Raw genomic sequence first — 23120 nt, 5'->3', positions numbered from 1 at the left:
TGGTAGCTCAGTCGGGTGAGCGCCCGCTTCTCAATCAAGAGATGCGGGTTCGAATCCCGGCGCTGACATGTACCAATGAGTTCTTTTAACTTAAGTACAATGTATACCATCACTCTTACGGTGAAGGAAAACATCGTGAGGAAACCTGCATATCTAGATCTAGCACATCTAGATATGTGAACCCACCAACCCGCAGTGGACCAGCGTGGTGGGAAATGGTCCAAGCTTAGGAAGGCAGTTTAGACCTTGGGGATATGCACAAAGGTTCCACTCGAGAGAGCCAGGTGCAGGTACTTACACCCCCACAGAGAATAGAATAGAATAGAATAGAATAGGCATACTTTTTATCCCGGAATTTCCACGGGAAAACTTTTTAAGGCGAAGCGAAGCTCGCGGGAACATCTAGTTACTAATAAATACCCATGCACCACAGCTACCGGTAGACTTTTAAGACTAAGTATATTCACTACCATGCAAAGTTTGTTTGGTCTGCTTATTGATTAATAAGACCACCTTTTTGTAGAGATTTTTGTTTTTTCTTGAGAGCATTGTGCTGTACCATTATTTATGTGCCGACAGTACCCGCGACAGACACGCACATCACAACAAGCAACACCACAATTAACCACAACGGGTACATTGTTGCACCACCAGTCCACACGCATCACTCCGTGACGACCATACTCGCAAATTGATTCTATACATATTCGTCATTAACGTGACACCCGCTATACCGGACAGTACATTCCCGACCTCTGCAATAAGTGCATTATTTGCAACCTAAAGGACCCTTTTCTTAATAAAAGAGAGAAGATACCTGGACCCTAAAAGAAAACTACCAGAGGGCCAAATTAACAATAACTTCCAGAACAGCTTATTCAGACACTTACAACCAAATTCTCCTGCTCCCGAAAACCCCCCTACTTCGATCACAATCTCGGATAAATTCTACGCGCACCGAATGATGAAGCAGCCACTACCAGTAGTGCTGCTCCTAGCAGGTCTGATGCTGGGCGGCTGCAGTGGTCAGAACCTGGTGATACTGGCCCAGGGCGAGGTGCGCGGGGAGGGGCACGATGGCTTCGTGTCCTACCTGGGCATCCCGTACGCCAGCATGAACGGGAGCCACGAGCGGTTCAAGGTACAAGTTTGCCAAGTATTTCACACTCACGGGCAATGACAAAGTTCCACTCACAAAATGCCGACACCAAACGACCCCAATTTTTTTAACATTTAATTTAAAATTAGAACAAAATATTACCGTTTTTAGTTTGTGTTTCCAAGTAGGTAATTTGGTGTTTTTCTCAGTGGAACCTTCATTGCCTGTGAGTGTATAATAGCTGCGTAAATGTTAGTGGATATGCTACTACGCACGGTGGTTTGCAGTGGAATGTTTGGTAGTAAAGTCGTGCTTAGGATAAATCAATTTAATAAATTAAACACATCAATATTTATATTTCACTTCGAGAACCACTAGTCATGGAAAAACTAAGTAAGTATTTCGTGAATTTGCAAGTCATCCACTTCTTACGACGATATCGATAACTTCAAAGGCAATCGTAGTTCTTCCGTCACGTCGTATCATAACGTAAATCATAATTAGTTTATTGCTATTGACCCAGATAGTTTGTTGCTTTCCCGCTCCACTAGACAAACAACTCAGTGTAGAGAGCCCCCCTCCCCGCCGCCCCCGCTCCGCCCCGGGCGCCGTAGGGGGTGACAAGACGTCAATTACAGATATTGATAACAATATTTCACAAATTGGTACCATTTAACGGTTATTGTGGACAAATATCCAGTAAACCGATATTTTCGCACGTTTCGCTCTTTTAGCACGTTTGAAAATAACTCATTGGTAGTTAAATAGAGATTATGGTATGGATTTTCACATCTGAATTTGAAGGCACAACCCCGAAGCTTCATAAGGGTACTCTTGCTTACCTAAAAAGGAATTACCAAAAGAGCAAGCTTCGTAGTAGATACGTTTAATGCACAGACATAAACTCCAGCTCAATAAAACTGCTCTGCTTAACTAAATCAGCCCCCAGAACAAGCCAAAACGTTCAGAAAGGCAGAGATTAGCGCCCCAAAATAACAACTTCTAGAAACGTCTTTCCTTCTATTCCTTCCAGAAGGCGGGTCTGGCGCCGCACTGGACGGGAGCGCGCGAGGCGCCAGCGTCGCGGGCGGCGTGCTCGGCGGCCGCCGTGGAGGACTGTCTGCGCCTCGACGTGCACGTGCCCGCGCCCAACACGCCGCGCCCCGACGAGTGGTAAGCGCATCTAGTCTCCTGGCATTTATGAATGTCAAAAGACGGCAAAACGGTCTTCTTTTTCTTTGCGTATCGGTTACAAATACTGGAGCTTAACTAGGGTTTGCCACCATGTAGAATGGATATTTAGATAAATGTTGTGTCAAAGGCGGAGGATTGAATGCTCAGAGCACTGTTCTGTGTTTAAAGAAAGATGTTTCTTTATAAGTCTAGATATGCGCTGAAAAGTGGCAATAGATCCGCCTCTAAGTGCATTGCGTCTTAAATAAACACCGCTCACAATAGGTGTGGTAATGGCTGCTTTACGAGTATGCCTAGTAAATAACAAGGCGTGAAAGGTTATGTTATGCTAGGTCAACACTTACCCCTTTATACATAGAAAAGTTATACAGGGTGTTGCAAAATTGGTATACTAAGCCGAAACCTACATGTGCAGCATGGTATATCTAAGCCCGAAACCGAAATCAGAATTTGGAAATTCGCGAAAAAAAAATCATTTTCCATAGTAGAAAGTCACGTGACCAACAAAGTTTCTATGAAAAATAAATATTTTTATTCGCGAATTTTGAAATTCTGATTTCAGTTTTGGGCTTAGATATACCATGCTGCACATGCTGGTGTCGGCTTAGTATACCCTTTTTGCAACACCCTGTAGAACGTTTTACCTAATGAACTGTTTTACCCTCTCTGTCAAAGAACAAAATTGGTCGAAGACAGTTAAACGTTCTATAACTTTTATATGAATAAGGGGGTTAGTCTTTAATTATGAAATTGGACTTGATGTGAACAGGGACTTCTGGCCGGTGCTGGTGTGGGTGCAGAGCGGCGGCGGCGAGTACCACCCGGGGATGCTGGTCCGGGAGGACATTATCGTCGTCATGGTCAACATCAGGTGAGGACATACGCGGAATAATTGATTATCCAACTAGGGCAATACCTGATGGTCATTACCCTAGAGTTCTACATTACATGAAGGTCGGTAACTGAAAATCTAATTTGTCTTGCAGGAAAGGCGCATTTGGCTTTCTGTGCTTTGGCAACGAGAGGATCCCAGGCAACGCTGGTGCTAAGGACCTGGTGCTGGCGCTGCGCTGGGTCAAAGACAACATCGCGGCTTTTAAGGGATCCTCAGCTAAAGTGGTGGTGGCGGGCCAGGGCTTCGGGGCCGCCATCGTCGAGGCCGTCATGATGTCCCCCATGGACGACGACCTCATCCACGGCGTTATACTGCAGAGCGGGTCCATCCTCAGCCCCTGGGCTTTCAACTACGACGCAGGAGCCAGAGCCAGATTTTTAGCCAGCATGTTCACAGACAGCCAAGACGAAACCGAAATGGTTAAAAGCCTTCTCAACGCAGACGCAATAGAACTGAACGACTTTACACGCAAACTGGATTTACCGTACTTTCCGTTTGGGATGTGTGTTGAAAGTATGTTTCATACGGGTTACGACGACCGTCTTTTGTCAGACGCACCGAAGGAACTTTTGACAAGTAAGAAGATAGTAGAAGTGCCAACGATAATGGGCTACAACACGGACGAGGCGTACATCTTCCACTCCAACCTGCAAGAAGCGCGGGCCGCTCGGAAGATGCTGCGGGACCTGTCCTTCCTGCTGCCGGAAGAGCTCCTGTTCGCCAGCGAGCAGGAGGTGGACCAGGTCACCAGGCAGATTAAAGACCACTACTTCAAGAACAACTTCAGCTTGCAAGCTTTGCTGGACTATCACAGGTTTGTGACTTATTTCTGCATATGATCCAAAACTGTAATATTGCTTCTTAATCTTCGATTGAAACAGAGGAGTGTTAACAAACGTGTCCATTCAGACCGTCAAAGGTTCATTAATTATTATAATTCTAGGTTTTCTTTGGTCACTATTCCATCTTTAACTAGCCGTATCCTTTCATGTTAAACCATCCTTATTCCCATTACAGAGACGTATACTTCGTCCAGCACGTGTATAGCAGCGCGGTCCTCCACGAGCGGGCCAATGAGCATCCCGTATACCTGTACCAGTTCTCCCACGGCGGGGCGCGGGGGGTAGCCGAGGACCCTGCGGCAGGGAAGCGCGGCGCCGCGCACGGAGACGAACTCGCCTATCTGTTCCCCGAGCGTGGGACGCCCTTGCAGGGAGAGGACTCGGTCATACAGAGCAAGCTTGTCATGCTTTGGACCAATTTTGTTAAGTTTCTGTTAGTGTGACACTTTTAGCATTCAATTTATGATTAAATAGGGTGATAACATTGAATATCGGATAGTTTAAGTTCGCTGAAGTGTGTATGTTTCATACGCTACGCATTCTTCTTGAAAAATCATCTAAGTACTATCTTATGGTCACTTGGGCCCGTCACTACACCCCGATGTTACAATACATATCCTACTTAATTATTATATTGGCAAACCTATAGTTCGATTATCCATCATCTATTCTCTCCCTCCCCGCCCCTTAACCGGTGTTGACGTAATTTGTTTACTCCCGAACTTAAAAAATATTTTGAGTGATTTAAAACAGTTGTTTACGATTAAAAGTTAATAATACGTATTAGTCAGTGAAACGTGCATACGCTTTAAGTGTTAGAAAGTGAAAATCCTGAGGGAATCAAGTAAAAACACTTAAAAACCCATACAAGTTTTTGTGACACCTACCTACACAAAATACTTCAAGTGATACGTGCACCTAAGTGCCTGTCGTAAAAGTTTTGCAAAGTCTCGTATCGGAAACATTATCAAGATGGACAAATTTTTAAAAAACCAGAAGATCCAGGACTCGCCCTCCACATTAAAGGTATTATCTACTCCTGCAAGCAGTTTTTCAGGCTCTGCCCCCAACCTAACTGCAACGGAAGCATTAGAAAATGTAAATATTCCTTATCGCAACAAGCGCCTTCGCAATGATGATGGAAATATATCGGAACAAACAAGTTTTCTGGAACAACTACAAACCATGTTCGATAAATGGGAGGAAAAACAGGATAGAAGGTTCAAAGATCTTCAAGTAACCGTAAAGGAGATAAAAGAGCAAAATGACTCAATAGCTGACTCTGTAAATTTTCTAGCAGCTCAAAATAAAGAACTGGAGGACAGACTTAATAAGCTTGAACAGGAACGCAAAGCTCACTTATCATACATACAGACCTTGGAAGATAAGATGGAGGGACTTGAACGCAGCTCCAGATCGACATCCATAGAAGTAAGAAATATTCCTGTGAAAAATCCTGAAACAAAGAGCGACTTATGTAACATCATTATAAACGCAGGTAAAGCCCTGAATGCCAATATTTCACCAGCAGAAATCAAGGACGTGTACCGAGCGTACTCCAAACCTGGAACCACTAAGCCCATTGTTGTCGAGTTTACAACTAATATAAAAAAAGATGAAATACTTACTTCCGTTAAAAAGCACAACAGAGACCACAGAGGTAAGAAACTCACCACTGCCCAGCTGCGAATAACCGGTCCTGAAACGCCAGTATTTATTTCGGAATGGTTGACCCCGAAAATGAAAAGAATTCATTTTCTAGCCCGAGACTTTATGAAAACCTATGACTATTCCTATTGTTGGACCTCGCGTGGATGTGTCTACCTCCGGAAGAAGGAAGGTGCCCCTGCTATACGTATCATAGGGGAAACTGACCTCAATAAGCTAAAGGAACAGCAAAAATGACTATTACATTTGTTAAATAATATTTATAAAGTTCTTAAAACTAACTATTTAAAGCTACTTTGCTTTGTAAACAGAATCTTTTCAATTTACCTTTTGAAACTAAGTATTACATTCATAAATTGTTATCAATTAAATACTGATCATGTAAACCTACACACACACACGTACACATACACTACACACATACCTAAACACTATGAAAACTGCACAATAAGTACTACTTATTATTCTGGGACAATAGTAACTTACTTTCTCAATATGTATTTTACCTTTAAAGCTGTAACAAGAAACCTGAATACGTATTCTCCATACCTATGTCTACACATACTTATGTACATATACCTACCTAACTTATACACAAACTGAGACATAAATATTATATTATTTTATTATTATAGTATGTACGGAACACCGTACATGGTTAAGTAAATACCTATCTAATTATTTCTGCAACATCATCAGTTCGCGCGTCAACTTACTTATTATTATAATTTACTTTAGTTCACGTTTGTATCGGAATCACGGTTGACGCGTACTCATTATCATTTAGCTATAATCTATCATTAGCATAGTCTTTCGGTAAATAAATATTTCTCTTCTTTAAACATCATCTTATCAATTATCATCCTCATTATCAGTTGGAAACCCCAACATCTTATGGTCCTTCGAGCCTTCGGAATTGGCGGGATCACTTCGCGAGTGTTAAACAGATAATCATTAAAAAACTGTGACTGGGTCGTAAAAGTGGTCCGGTAACCGTAGTGGAAAGCATCCACTCTCCGTACTTATCAGTGTAGCAAATCAGCTAAAGTAGTGACTGGAGTAGCATAACAGCTACAGTGAGTTCCTGGTGAATCAACAGTGGTCTGGCATATCAGTCGGACCCTGCCTGGCATAGCAGCCGGGCATCTCCGGGTACATCAGTCGAGCATCCCCTGGCATATCAGTCGGGCACCTCCTGCCATATCAGTCGGGCACCTCCTGGCATATCAGCCGCGAGCAGGAGCGAACAGCAGCGCTTCACGCTTATCAGCAAAGCGTAGAGCAAGTATCAACGATTAACGGCAGCAGCAGCCGAGCGAACCTACCACCGCAGCAGCAGCAGATCAAAGTAAGATCTTTCCATTATCTTATTCACTATCAACTCCGAGCATCATGGAGCAGGTAGAGGCGCTTTTCGAAAATCAAGTTCAGATTTTAGAGGCTATTAAAAATCAATTGAGAAATTTTAAGAAAGACACGATAGATCGGAAGTCTCTTGATTCGTGTCAGAGACGGTTAGAAACGTTGGAAAAATACTGGATAGAGTTCCAAAACAATGATCAGAAGTTAAGGCAATATGAAATAGGTGAGCACGAGTATTTTGCGCAAGATTATTTAAATAACGCGGAGAAGATGTATAACGATGTCAAGGAGTATATTCAGTCTTTTATCAGAGCTAATTATACTAAACCATCATCCCCCCTACAAAAACCTAAGTTTCAATGGCCCCAAGTACCTGTATCAACTGAAATGGGTGCCATACCGAAGACCCCGTCGAATCAGCAATCGACATCCGGGAACCTGGAGTATTTACTTCGTAAACAGCGTAGTAACTTTAAGGCTTTCGCCCACACTTTATCAACTATTAATCTTGACGCAATCTCGGAAAAATGGGAGTTTGACGATATACTAAAAAACTTACAAGCTAGATGGTCGACTATCGATTCTTTACATTGGGAGATCGATAGCGAATCGCTAGAAAGAAATGCTGAATATGAAGAGTCATTTATAAAGTATGAGCATAGGTATCAAACTATCAAAAAGGCCCTTAATACAAAAATGTGGTCCGTCTCTCACAGAGATAAATCAACACCGCAAATGGACATTCCGTTCTTCAGTGGTGATTATCGGAGCTGGATATCTTTTAAGGATTTGTTCGTCGAGGCGATTCATAACAATAGGTCGTTATCAGATGCACAGAAAATGCAATTTCTTAAAAGCAAACTCAGAGGTGAAGCAGAAAAGTTGGTCCAGCATCTTAATATCAGTGCAGCCAATTATGACACCTGTTGGGAAATATTAACCCATAGGTATCACAATATCAAATTAATATTCTCCAATCACGCAAGTACACTTATGAATTTATCAGGCGTGCAGCAGCAGTCAGCAACTCAAATTAAGAAAATTCATGACACTACCAAGGAGAGTCTGTATGCTATCAATAACCTAGGTATCGATACATCGACCTGGGACCCGCTGATAGTCCACATTGTTTCCCAAAAACTGGACGCCGAGACGCTACAGGATTACGTGGAATCAGTATCAGATCCGCGAGCCATACCATCACTGAAAGAGTTCCTACAGTTTTTGGAAAATAAATTTACATCATTGGAATCATCGAGGCGTAAGTTAGAGACACCAAAATCATCTCAACAACATGAAGTGCCAAAAAATTCCAAAAATAATAACTATTACAAATCATTCAGCAGCAGTAAAAAACCATTAAATTCAAACAAAAACAGCAATTTCGAAAATAGAACAGGATGCAGACTATGCAATAAAAAACATTTATTAATTCAATGCAACCAATTTCTAAAACTGCAAAGCAAGGAAAAATTGAATGTAGTGCAAAAATTCAACTATTGTGTAAATTGTTTATATGACCACCATGGAAATGCTTGCGTATCAGAATCGCGTTGTCGCCAGTGTGGCGGATTTCATAATACGTGGTTGCACGAGGCATTTAGTAGGTCAGAGCAAAATAACAGAAATCAATCAAGCAACGTAGCTATGAATAATGAGCGAGACGTGGTCGAGGTCCTGCTGGCTACAGCCCTTATCAAGGTTCAAGCGGCAAATGGATCTTATCAGCAGATGCGCGCCCTAATAGATCAAGGGTCGCAGACATCCCTCATTACTGAAAACGCGGCACAACAGTTGGGAATAAACCGCCAGCGTTGTAATGGAGTCATCTTCGGCGTCGGTGTTAAGGAAAACGCATGCAAAGGAATGATTAATATAACATGTCTGTCGAATCATAGTGATTATCAATTCACTACAGATGTTTTTATTATGAGAAGCCTCATTAATAAACTACCGAATCAGTCCTTCCCGAAACCATCTTGGTCATTCCTGGAAAATATACAATTATCAGACCCAGACTTCAATAGCAGTCGTCCGGTAGACCTACTCCTAGGCGCTGACGTGTATTCGTCAATTATCATGAACGGCATTATCAGGGAAAACCAATCACTTCCCATCGCCCAACAAACTCGCTTAGGATGGATTTTGTGTGGACGTGTAAAATCATACCATTGTAACGTCGTTATCAACAATCTGGATGAGATCAAGAGATTTTGGACAACAGAGGATATTGGTGAAGAGCCAAGCATGAGCAAGGAGGACTACGACTGCGTACAGTTCTATAAAGAGACTACCACTCGACGAGAAGACGGCAGATACGTGGTCCGACTACCACTAAAAAGTGACGCAAATGAATTATTAGGCGACTCCAGAAGCAAAGCTGTAGCTCAATTTAGACAGCTAGAACGCAAGTTCCACCAGCAACCGGAATTAGCGCGAGATTATCAAGCCTTTCTAAAGGAATACGAAGAATTAGGCCACATGCATCTCGTATCAGCAGAGTCATCAAGCATGCAGTCATCAAGATTCTTCTTTCCTCATCACTGTGTAAAACGAGCTGAATCCACCACGACTTCTTTACGGGTAGTTTTCAACGGATCATCACGTTCCTCATCAGGACACAGCTTAAATGACGTCATGTATACCGGTCCTAATCTACAAAAGGATTTATTTGACCTGATTCTGAAATGGCGAATACATCAATTTGCATTTACAGCAGACATCGAGAAGATGTACAGGCAGATATTAGTTCATCCTGATGATCAACAGTATCAAATGATCATCTGGCGAGATTCACCTAACCAGCCACTACAGGAGTACCAACTAGGAACAGTGACATATGGCTGCTGCAGCAGCCCGTTCATAGCAATGATGACGCTACAACATTTAGCAAACGAGGAGTCGTCGAATTATTCCACGAATGCTGTAAAGGACGTCATGGAATGCTTCTATATGGACGATTACTTAAGTGGAAGCGATAGCATTGAATCAGCTAGAAAATTGCAATCAGAGGTCATATCAATGTTAAAATCAGCCGGTATGAATTTAAGGAAGTGGTCATCAAACAAACCAGAGCTCCTGGAAGGAATGTCGACAGTCGGTAATCAGCAACAGACTTTCGACTTTAAACATCAAGAGTCCACAAAAACATTGGGATTACGGTGGTTTCCAGCCACTGATAATTTTGGATTCAAGTTCAACATCGAGCAGACAAAAACTGAATCAACCAAACGTCAATTACTATCCAGCATATCCAAATTATTTGACCCACAAGGGTATACAACCCCCGTGTCAACTAAATTAAAACTATTATTTCAGAAGACGTGTCTGTTAGAAAAGCTAAATTGGGACGATCAGTTACCGCAAGAAATTGAGAAGGAGTTCATCGATATCAAAAAGGATATAGAGTACATAAACAATACACGTATCCCCCGATGGCTAGGGACAAATCAGTCCAAAGAAATCCAACTACATGGATTCTGTGATGCATCGACAAAGGCTTATGCGAGCGTCATATATTGCAGAATCAGCGATGAAAAAGCAGACGGAGGGACCTCAATTGTCCTCGTAGCAGCAAAGTCACGATTAGCGTCACCGGCAAAAGATTTATCGTTACCACGATTGGAATTAAGCGGCGCTTACTTACTCGCCCTACTGACCCAAAGAGTATTAGCATGCCTTCTCCCTCTAAAGGTTACAGTATTCGCGTGGTGTGACTCAACAGCAGTTTTAGGATGGCTGCAAGGAGATCCTAAAAGATGGAAGGCGTTTGTCGCCAATCGGGTATTAAAAACCACAGAAATCATCCCCGCAGAAAGCTGGCATTACGTCAAATCAGGCGAAAATCCAGCAGACTGTGCAAGCCGAGGCATATCAGCCGAAGCATTAATACAGCACCCCCTTTGGTGGACAGGACCGTCGTTTTTAAAAACATTTGATGAAAAATCTATTAATAAAACACAAACAGTCTTCGTTACCGACCAAGAGGTTAAAAGGTCTCAGATTACCGAAGCATCAAACGTCAGCGCAGCGACAGTCAGCAATGCGACGCCCAGACAGAGTGGCGACATAATCAGTGCCATTCTGAATCAAAACAGTAATTGGACACGAGCAGTTCGAGTACTAGCATGGGTAATGAGAATGGCGCCTGGTTTGAAAGGTAAACAAACTTTCCTTACGGTCGGAGAGTTGCGAAGAGCTAAACACATGATTATCAAGCATATTCAAGGGTTAGTGTTCGAAAAAGATATCAGTAAATTAAGACAGAAAAAACCACTAGATAAAGGGAGTAGACTATTATCATTAAACCCTTTTCTAGACGAAAATGGGTTGCTACGAGTCAACAGCAGACTCAAAAATGCAAATATCAATCAAGATACAATATATCCGATTATCATCCCTCATGATCATCATTTAGAGGATCTCATCATTGATCACACACACAAAATGACGTTTCATGGCGGACCACGTTTGACCCTTGCCTGGATACGTAAGGAATATTGGATCATAGGAGGAAATAGATCAGTGAAGAAGAGATTACGCATGTGCGTCAATTGTAGGAGACACAATCCATCAAAACACACACAAATAATGGGCAACCTACCGGAATCAAGAGTTAACCCAACCCGTCCTTTCTATCACACCGGAGTCGACTATACGGGATTTATTGAGATAAAGGCTAACAAGGGAAGAGGTATCAAAACGTCCAAAGGATACGTTGCTGTATTTGTGTGCATGGTCACAAAAGCGTATCATTTTGAGGTCGTATCAGATCTGACGTCATCAGCAACCATAGCCGCAATTCGCCGCTTCTCCGCGAGACGAGGTGTCCCAACAAATCTGTACAGCGACTGCGGAAGTAATTTTTGTGGAAGCAACAATATACTGGAAAGGGAGATGATTAATCTAATTATCAATCAGCCCGAATTTCAATCAGAGATCAGTATGATGGATATCAAGTGGCATTTTAACGCCCCGTCATGGCCTAGTGCCGGAGGATTATGGGAGGGAGCTGTAAAGCGACTCAAGTATCATATGAAACGAGTCATAGGCGAACAAAAATTTACGTATGAAGAGTTATCCACAATTACAGCACAATTAGAAGCCTGTCTAAACACCCGACCCCTCTGCACACTAACTGAAAGTCCAGACGACCTCGACTACCTAACACCGTCGCATTTCTTATCAAGTGGATCGGTAGCTACCATCATTGAAACAGAGCGAGATCAACGCACAAGGTGGCAACTGAGCCAAAAGATCTTCCAGGACATATGGAAGAGATGGAAGTCAGAATACCTAACTGAACTGTCAACTAGAAGCAAATGGCATAAAGCACAGCCCAACTTTAAGTTGAATGACATAGTATTAATTCATGACGCCAATCTACCAGCAGGAAAATGGGCTTTAGGTAAAGTCATCGACATTCATCCTGGTACAGATGGATTTGTCCGAGTCGTCAGCTTAAAAACAAAGAATGGTATACTGAAAAGACCGATCAGTAAAATATCACTTCTGCCAACCTCTTATCCATCGGAGACAGCATCGTCTACCAAGCAAGACGAACTCCCGACCGAGGAACAGACAGCCAAAACATCAGAAAGAAGAAAAACTAGAAAAGTTGGCTCGGTAAACTTCATTACCCTGGCTCTGACGTTTCTCGCCATGATGGTACCAAGTGCGCATTGCAACAATAGCAACTTATACAATATATCAAGATTTGATACAAATAAAAGTATTTATTTCGACCCATTATCAAGTATGCGTTTAATTCAAGATAACTGGAAACTTATCGTATACTACAACCTAGAACCATATTATCAAAGCACCATGTTATGTAAGAAATATATCAATCATTTAGAAAACCTTTGCTCATCAATGAAAGGAAACAAACAGTGTGAAGTAGTCATTTTACAGCTACATCACAGCTACACTGAATTGGAATACTACCATAATATGATGCTTGGAGAGCAGTTTGTGTCCCAGGCGAGACCACGGCCGCGGAGAGGACTCATCAACGGCGTGGGCTCCATCGCCAATAGCCTATTTGGAGTCTTAGATGATCAGTTCGCTCAACAATATAGAAAGGACATTCAGCTATTAAGAGAAAATCAAGATCACCTTGGAGCACTTTGGCGAAATCAGACGTCAGTTGTGGAAGCAGAATACAACCTACTAAAGCGAGTAGAAGTGTCCATGGAGAAACAATATAAAACATTTAATCAACATCTCATACAATACGAGCAAACGTCTAACACTTTACAGAAGGGACTACAAAGAGAAATGAACCTTAATGAGTTTACAATATCATCTATAATTGCAAATAATCTCCTACATAACTTGAAAAACATACAGAACAGTTTGATCGACACTGTAACCGATGCCTACCATGGCAAGTTTGATATTCATCTGATAACACCTAATCAATTAAGGGAAGAACTGAGCACTGTATCAAGCCAGTTATCAAAGGAATTGACACTACCTATTACTAATCTTCAAACAGAATTACCTAAAATCTATCACCTTTTAAGAGTTAAAGGACGGGTAACAAAAGACTACTTAATATTTGAAATAATCATTCCACTTGTAAGCAGAGACGACTACTTCATATATCAAATGATAAGCATACCTCAACAAATCGGAAAAAGCATGATCAGCGTAACTCCCATAGCAGACCATCTAGCGGTGAATATTCATAGAGATACCTACCTACCCATGTCAATGAATGACTTACAGCAGTGCATCGAATATGACTACAATGTTAGATTGTGCGAACCAAAAACTCCTATTTATCAGAAGAAAATGGACTCTAACTTATGTGTCAAGGATATCAAATCTAATCAATGTTATTACGAAAGAGAAGGATGTACAAACAGATGGCAAAAGTTGAATGAACTAAATGCTTACATGTATTTTTGCTGCAACAGCTGTAGTTTCAAGTTCATGTGCGATTATCAAGTTACCGTAGAGCGTGCCGTCAAGGCCGGCATTATCAAGCTGTCCCATGGCTGCGTCATCAAGGGCGATGAGTTCATTGTCCATTCCCACAAAGAGCCCGTCAGCAAAATTCACGTTCAAGCAGACTTGGTTACAAAAACGATTCCGTCTATGAATAATATCATAAATTTGACCATTCCCGTAAACAAATTAGAGGACGATTTTGAAGCTGACAATACATCCCTGAAACGCATCGGAGAGCAAATACAGCAGTTAAAAGCAGCAGGATCATCAGTAGCCGAGATGTCATACCACGACGTCCACCATTACATATCAATCTACATGGTAGTGAGCTGTTGCGTGGCGGCAGGAGCAGCCTTCGCGTGGCGGCGCTGGCGGCGAGGACGACACACGGCGCGCCTCGCGCCCCGGGCCCCCGCGCCCGCGCCCGCGCCCCCGGCGCGCACCCCCGTGCACCTGGCAGGTGCCGGGGCCACGTCAGAGTGTAGAGTGAATGTGTGTTATGAACATGATAGAGCCTCGAGCTCGCAGTGTATCAGTGGTAGTGATAATCAGTGCGGGAGTGAAGGGCAATATTCGAAATTTAATATAATTGAGCCGTCAGGCGCAAGTGGAAAGCAAAGTGCTAACGGACGTAACAAAACGCGGTTTAATTTTAACGATATCATCATACATTCGTAGCATTTAAGAATATTGTTTATCATCTTGTTAGTAGTTTAGTATCATCTCATCATTCTCGTTTAATTGAGTTTTTATCAAAAATCTGTTAGTTTCCTCATTCAGTGCGGGAGTATGTACGGAACACCGTACATGGTTAAGTAAATACCTATCTAATTATTTCTGCAACATCATCAGTTCGCGCGTCAACTTACTTATTATTATAATTTACTTTAGTTCACGTTTGTATCGGAATCACGGTTGACGCGTACTCATTATCATTTAGCTATAATCTATCATTAGCATAGTCTTTCGGTAAATAAATATTTCTCTTCTTTAAACATCATCTTATCAATTATCATCCTCATTATCAGTTGGAAACCCCAACATAGTATGTCTTTAAACAATAATATAATTAAAATAGCCGCGGATCTGGACAGTATGTCGGGATCAAATGCGTTCATATGCACACCTGAACAATGCTCCTCGTATTTAAATAAAAAACGTTGTTACCTAAACGTTGTACATTGGAATATTCGTAGCATTGGACATAATTTCAATGAGTTAATAGTTTTACTTAGTAGAATAGATATCTCATGCGACGTCATCATACTTACTGAATGTTGGCTGAGTAAAAATTTGACGCTTCCTGTGTTGGACGGTTTTTGTTGTTATTGTTCCAATTCTAACAATCAAAATGATGGTGTGGTGTTATACGTTAGGAAAAAACTTGACTACTGCGTTTGTAATTATACCTTATCAGATGCAAACTGTCTTATTCTAAAATATAAAAGTGAGGTGGCGTTGATAGCAATATACCGATCACCCCAGACAAACAATATAGGTAACTTCATGAAAAGTCTAAATGGGTTGCTACCGACTCTATCCCAATTTAGATCACTAGCCTTAATAGGAGATATGAACATTAATATAATTCCTGACCCGTCAAATCGTATAGATGCTGACGACTACCTAGAACCGCTAGCGGCCTTCGGGCTTCTCCCCGCACATCAATTCCCAACTCGCGAGAAAACCTGCATCGACCACGTCATGTTAAGAACTAAATCAGACTCCACCACCCTTGTACTTGATATTAGCTCTCCCCTTGACCATGCCCCTATCTTTTTTGGTACTGATATTCAGACAAAAACTACAAAGACAAATGAATCAATTACTAAAATAGATAGACCAGCGATTATCAATGATATAAAAAACACTGATTTCTCGCCTGTCATGAAATCTACTGATCCAAATCATGCAGCTGAGTTGTTGGTTGCAACCATTTCTTCAATTATTCAGGAGAATACTCAAATTATTAGATTAGCCAGACGGAAAAGAACAATAAAACCGTGGATAACACCGGGTCTACTAAAATGTATCAGAAACCGTGATAAACTTCACAAAAACTCAAAAAAATATCCAGAAAATATGACCTTACATGTCACCTTCACAAGATACCGTAACTTCTGTAACAATCTTTTAAAGAGAATAAAACGAGCTTATGAGCAGAACGAGTTCGACAAAGCAAAAAACAACCCTAAAGCGACATGGGAAGTAATTAAAAAAGTATCAAACTTAGAACGTCCCCGCTCTCCTCCTGTGGAACTTTTAAAAATAAAAGCTGACCCAGCAGCATCTATTAATGCTGTTAATGATTTCTTTGTTAATGTTGGGAAAAATCTAGCGGAAAAATTTACGCCAGCCACCAAAAAGGACAGAAATATAAACTGTGCTGAGCCGAACTGTGATTCTATGGCTATAATCGAAACATCTGACGACGAAATTAATAGGATCATCCTAAGTTTGCGCAGTGATTGTGCGGTTGGTTGGGATGGTATATCATCTTCTGTCATTAAGGCATCGCGACAGTACATTGTACCACTCCTGACCCATATCTGTAACCTATGCATCAACTCTGGAGTATTCCCTTCTGTCTTTAAAAAAGCCATAGTACACCCTGTCTTCAAGTCAGGAGACAGGGAAACAGTTAACAATTATAGACCGATATCAGTCCTGACTACCTTATCCAAAGTCCTGGAAAAGGTATTAAATTCAAGACTCGTAAATTTTATGACCAAATACAATATTATATCCAAAAATCAGTACGGTTTTCAGGCAGGAAAATCTGCGGAAGATGCTTTACTTGATCTCACAAATACTGTGATTGAATGCGTAGATGAGCGAGTTAAAACTATAGGGATTTTTCTTGATTTATCAAAGGCATTCGACACAGTATCTATCCCCATACTGTTAGAACGACTATACCACATAGGAATAAGAGGAATGGCACTTGATATTTTTAGAGACTATCTGACTAACCGTTCGCAGTGTGTCACCATTGATAAATTAACTAGTGAAGATAAAAACCTATCTTTTGGAGTTCCACAGGGGAGTGTCCTGGGCCCGACCCTCTTCTTGATTTATACAGTCTCCGCTTGCCCCCGCATCGGCAAGACGTTTGCACCGCGTTTCGTGCGTAATAAATAATAGTAAACGTGACACAAATGTCGTCAATTAATGAATAAAGCTTTTGAGTGCTTATAATGGCTGGTAGAAGTATTATAATCAACGAATTTTTGACCTTTGTGCAAAACAAAGTTGACGTGCTTGACGATGTAAGTTTAGTACAAATTTGCGCAACTCACTTTACCGACAGTGTGGTGGAGGACAGCAAAAACCAATTGTACGAGAGTTTGCCTAACTGTGGCAGATGTATCCTACGGAAAGGTGACGATAAACGGAAGAAAAACATAAAAGATGTTATCAAGATCTTCAGAGAAATCGCCCCAGAACTACAACCGATTTATGTGGCCCAAGACCTGAACAAGCTTCCGCCTGTCACCTTTGACCACATAGATGTCACCCGTTTCATGAAGGACCTTATCTGTATGAAAAACGACTTGCAAAATATTCGTAATGAGACTGTATCGAAATCTGAATTTATTGGGTTCGAGGCTAAGATGAACACAGACTTAACTCGTCTCAGTCAGTCAGTTTCTAAACTAGAAACGAAAAGCTGTACATCACAAGCATGCCTAAATAAAGTTAACGTAACGAAAATCGCTGATAAGATTGATAACATGCAAAGCGGTAACGGGAGCTCGCCTGTGCACAGCGGCCGGTCTAGTTCAGAACCGGTTCGGAGACTATCGTATCGAGACATTGCAGTGACGTCGCTATCTCAAGCGTCAGCGACTCAACAATTAGCGAAAATCAACCCTCAGTCGAGTGCCGTAAAGCTTGATGATAGTTTTACTATTGTTCAGAGGAAAAAACGTAGGCGCATCAACAACATGACCGGATCGGCGATAAAACCTAGCAAACTTCAAGTTATTGAAACAACCGCTGCTATTTACATATCCCGACTGAAGAAAATAACGACTACGGAAGATATAAAGGAGCATATTTCTGACATGAATGAACATTGTATTAATGTAGAATTACTCAAACAAAATCATGAGTCCAACTTTAACTCATTCAAGGTAACCATTTTACAGGATAAATTAGACACATTTTTAGCCAGTGACTTTTGGCCGCCTGGTATTAAATACAGACGGTTCCGTGAGCGAATCATGAATGTTGTTAAATCTTAACTATAATGGATAGTACATCTAAAACTAAAATTACTATGGTTACATTTAACTGTAAGTCTGTCAAAAGGTCAGTCCACCATGTGAGAGACCTATGCCGTAATTTTGACATAATAGCGTTGCAAGAAACGTGGTTGTTACCTCACGAACTTAATTTCGTGAATGAAATTGACAATGATTTTAGCTGTACAGCGAAATCATCTGTGGACACGTCGTTAGGTATACTGCGAGGACGGCCGTATGGTGGATTGGCCTTACTGTGGCGTAAGTCAAAATTCCCTAAGGTTTCTGTTGTGGACTGCGCTAGTGACAGGATTGCAGCTATCAGCATAAGTGATGGTTTCCGTTCCTTTCTCGTATTTTCGGTATATATGCCCACTGACAGCGTGGAAAATAGGCAAGACTTCACAGATTGCTTAGGCAAGATTAATGCTATAATAGAGGATTCGGGTATTGCAAGTGCTTATGTTATGGGTGACTATAATGCACACCCTAGTGCGAGTTTTGGCGCAGAGCTATCTAGTTTCAGCACGGAACAACACTGGGAATGTGTAGATATGAACATCCTGGGTAAAGAGTCCGATACCTACACTTTTATAAGTGAGGCAAACGGATCCCGCCGGTGGCTTGATCACTGTATTACAACCAAGGCTGCCTGGAAATCTGTGACGTCTGCGTATGTTATGTATGACGTCATGTGGTCCGACCATCTACCGTTATGCGTTATCTGTGATATTTGTTATCTATCGGCGGAGATGAGCAATGGATTCTGTCGAAGTAATGATGTTGTTTGGGGCAATCGTGATTCTAATGAAGCCAATATGTATTATAATTACTGTAAGGAGAACTTGACCAAAATGTGTGTGTTAGATGAAATTTGCAAAGATTGTGTGAATGATTGTTGCAAGAATATAAATATGCACTTAGATTTAATTGACAAAATGTATGGAAAAATTATAAATATTATGCAAACTGCTTCTATTGTAAGTAAGCGTCTCAATCCTGTTGCACATAGAAAGAAAAAACAGATCTTAGGCTGGAATCGTCACGTCAAGGATAGTCATCGGGAGGCTAGGTTGCGTTACCAGTGTTGGGTGGCGGCTGGCAAACCTTCAGGCGGTGTTCTATTTAGCGACATGCGTTCTAGTCGGGCTAATTTTAAAAACAAGCTAAAATGGTGCCAGAATAATGAAGACAGAATAAAAATGGATATCCTAGCTACACACCGCAATGAGAAAAACTTCTCAAAATTCTGGAACGCCACTAAAAAGCTACAGTATCAAAATTCCTTGCCAGTTTCAGTGGAGGGGCTGCAGAATCCTGGGGATGTTGCGTCTATGTTTGCTGGCCGGTTCAAGGTAGACCCGCGTCCCGTGCAGGCTAGCTGCCACAAGGGGGTTGAGGCGCGTGTTCCGGTAGAACAATGTATGCAATATACGCCATCTGATGTCGCGAAGGCGATAGCACGTATGAAGAGAGGTAAGTCTCCGGGGCACGACGGCCTAGGTGTGGAGCATCTAGTCTGTGCGGGATCGGAGCTTTCGAAAAAGCTGTGTGTATTATTTAATATGTGTATGCGGTATAGCTACCTACCAGCTGCAATGACGAAGACCATAGTTGTTCCAGTACCGAAAAACAAAACTGGTGATCTCGGGTCGGCCGGCAACTATCGACCCATATCTCTGGGTACTGTGGTGGGGAAGTTATTGGAGCGCTTGCTGCAACCTGCACTGTCCGGGAACATAAAGATTGACGATGCTCAGTTTGGTTTCCGTCCCGGTGTCTCAACGGACTCAGCTATACTAGGTCTAAAGCACACAGTTAACTACTATGTAAAAAGGGATACATCTGTTTACGCCTGCTTCCTGGACCTGAGCAAGGCGTTTGATTTAGTTAATTATGAAATTCTCTGGACCAAATTGCTGAGCTCAGATGTCCCGAAGGAGATAGTGAGTCTGTTGAGATATTGGTACGGTGACCAAACAAACGCGGTACGGTGGGGCGACTCGACATCTAGTGACTACAGACTAGAATGCGGAGTGCGTCAAGGGGGGTTAACCTCGCCGGACCTCTTCAACGTCTATATTAATGATCTGATCGGGGAGCTGAGGAGCACCAAGATAGGATGTCACGTGGCTGGGGTTTGTGTTAATAATCTCAGTTATGCAGACGATATGGTGCTTCTCAGCCCGTCAATCAATGGCCTCAGAAAGTTGGTATCAGTCTGTGAGCAATATGCTGTTGAACATGGACTGATGTACAATGTAAAAAAGACTGAAATGATGGTTTTCAAGGCGTTGGGAGGTCCGGCGAGGGTACCTGAGGTTAGGTTGGATGGTTCCCCAGTGCGTAGGGTGCAGCGCTTTAAATACCTTGGCCACTGGCTTACGGAGGACCTCAGAGATGAGGAAGACCTCGAACGTGAGAGGAGGGCGCTCGCGGCTCGGTGCAACATGCTCGCACGCCGGTTCCACAGGTGCACGCCAGACGTTAAGATAACCCTCTTTCGGGCGTACTGTCAAAATCTTTACACCTGTCACCTGTGGACCAACTACACCAGGAGATCTTACAGTGCGCTGAGGATACAGTACAATGACGCGTTCCGTATCCTCCTCAAACATCCGCGTTTTTGTAGCGCGTCGAGCATGTTCGCTGAGGCGCGGGTGCCCGACTTCTTCGCTATAATTCGGGCTCGTGTGGCCTCATTCTGGATGCGGCTACGCAATACTGGTAACGCAATCCTCAAAAACATTTGCGATGATGTGACGAGTCCTATTCAATCGCACTGGCGCTCTGTGCAGCAGGACGCTAACCGTAAATAGTACGTAGGTATTATGTGTACCTAAATGCAATAATTATAAGTTATTTTTATTTTTTATATTATTTGACTGTATTATGTGATACTAATTTATATTTTAATTTTTAATGTATATTTCAATTTGTAAACTATATGGGAAATATCCTGAAATAAAGAATTTATTATTATATTATTATATTATTATTATATTATATAAACAACCTCTGCAATCTGCAAATTCCTTACTGTAAGATCATAGCGTATGCTGATGACACAGCGCTTCTAATCAGAGGGAAGACATGGGAAAAAGCACATCAAAATGCCGAAAATGCTATTAAAACAGTAATGTCCTGGTTTTCTGCTAATCTTCTTACACTTAATATTGACAAATCTCAATTTATTACCTTCAGCGCCAGAGCCTATAATCAACCCCCATTAGAATCTTATCATCTTAAAGCACATAACTCCACATGTACTAAAGTAGAAGAAGATTGCAACTGCTTAAAGCTGGAACGCTCCTCATGCGTCAAGTATTTGGGTGTTATGATAGACAATACACTAAGCTGGAAGCAGCACATTGAGTATCTTAAACCTCGTGTCAGAAAGCTGATCTATGTATTTAAGAAACTTCGATCTTCTGCTCCTACAAATACAATTTTTATGGTTTACCATGCGCTTGCTCAATCAATCTTATCTTATGGGATTTCTGCCTGGGGTGGTGCCGGTATTACATCATTTCTTAGCCTTGAAAGGGCACAAAGAGCTGTGTTGAAGGTATTATCAAATAAACCTTTTATATACCCAACAACCAAACTATACCAGGAAAGTCGAGTTCTGACCGTCAGACAGCTCTTTATTCTTCAGATAGTTTTAAGACAGCATACTTCCATTATATATGACCTAAACCATATAAAACTAAAACGTAGATATGACCTTGTCTGCAAAGTTCCCTCACATAAAACAGCCTTAGCACAACGTCACTTTAAAGTAATAAGTGCACGTCTTTATAATAAGATTAACAAAGAAATTAACATATATCCCCTTCAGTTGCGAAATTGTAAATTATCTATTACTGAGTGGCTTTTGAATTTGACAGCTACTGAAACTGAAAATTTGCTCACCCCCATAATTTGAAAATGAATAAAATACTTACATACACACTCACACACACACAAACACACAACACACACACACACACACACACACACACACACATACACACACACACACCCTAGATTAATGCATGTTTTTAAATATTATAATAAATTTATTTAGTTAAGATACTTACTGCGCCAATGCCACCATATTTATAAACTGCCTGTACCCTATGGGAGAAACTGGTTTCTGGAACACAGTTTTTTAACTACTCTAGGAGCTAGTTGCTCAATTATATTATGTAACCCTGTATGTTGGTAAATAAAGATTTTATTTTTTATTTTTTATTCCAGAAACCCTACCCCCACCGCAGACGCGGGCAAGTGGGAGCCGCTGCGCCCGGACCGCCCCCGGGTGCTCGACATCGGCCTGGACCTGCACATGGCGGACTTCCCCTACTCCAGCGCCATGGCCATGTGGGAGGATATATATGACAAGTACTACTTCCGGAGACAAAAGAGCTTGGAGTTTTAGATTAAATATTTACTTGAATAAAGTATGTGGTAAAGTACTTACTATGTAGTTCCTTATATTGTGAATTTAAGTCTGGAACTGCTTACCTGTAATAAAACAAAAACATATTGTAAAGGATTTTACATTAGTGATGGTGATTGAGATATCAGTAGGAATATCACGATAAATACGTGTCATATTTTACAGAATGAACATCAAGAAAAAGATCCACTGCAATAAGACAACCACATGATATAGGTATTTTACAGATACATAAGGTATTTGACAGTATAAGTAAGTATGTTTATTAGTTTTTGTGATAAGAACTTTCTTCATTACATGTACCTTATGTACTTGCTAATTACTAAGATATGTAAGTAAAAATTACATCAATGACAATAACATGCTTGGATGTGATTAAGTAATTCTGAAAACCTGAAACGATGTTAAATTT

The 23120-nt window shown here is 41.5% G+C and overlaps 2 protein-coding genes across 2 annotated transcripts in view; one reads left to right on the top strand and one right to left on the bottom strand.

Moving 5' to 3' along the window:
- The window catches only part of LOC105387914 (serine/threonine-protein kinase D1), a 79343-nt gene that overhangs the window by 48160 nt on the left and 8063 nt on the right, over positions 1-23120 (bottom strand). The gene's annotated exons all lie outside the window — the stretch shown is intronic.
- LOC105387912 (venom carboxylesterase-6) lies at positions 1034-22717 on the top strand. The gene is made up of 6 exons (XM_038107579.2): positions 1034-1141; positions 2133-2272; positions 3063-3164; positions 3280-4002; positions 4206-4463; positions 22507-22717. Exons 1-6 carry the CDS (start codon positions 1115-1117, stop codon positions 22685-22687), a joined length of 1431 nt encoding a protein of 476 aa, XP_037963507.2. The 5' UTR covers positions 1034-1114; the 3' UTR covers positions 22688-22717.

Source organism: Plutella xylostella, chromosome 25, assembly GCF_932276165.1.
Source record: "Plutella xylostella chromosome 25, ilPluXylo3.1, whole genome shotgun sequence".
NCBI classification, from domain to species: domain Eukaryota; kingdom Metazoa; phylum Arthropoda; class Insecta; order Lepidoptera; family Plutellidae; genus Plutella; species Plutella xylostella.
The sequence above is the reverse complement of the archived record's forward strand: the minus strand, read 5'-3'. Positions and strand labels throughout refer to the sequence as shown.

Coding starts and splice junctions, on each gene's coding strand:
- LOC105387912 (XM_038107579.2), top strand. CDS start 1,115: ATGAACGGGAGCCACGAGCGGTTCAAG. Junction 1,142..2,132: donor GGAGCCACGAGCGGTTCAAG/GTACAAGTTTGC, acceptor TATTCCTTCCAG/AAGGCGGGTCTGGCGCCGCA. Junction 3,165..3,279: donor GTCGTCATGGTCAACATCAG/GTGAGGACATAC, acceptor TTTGTCTTGCAG/GAAAGGCGCATTTGGCTTTC.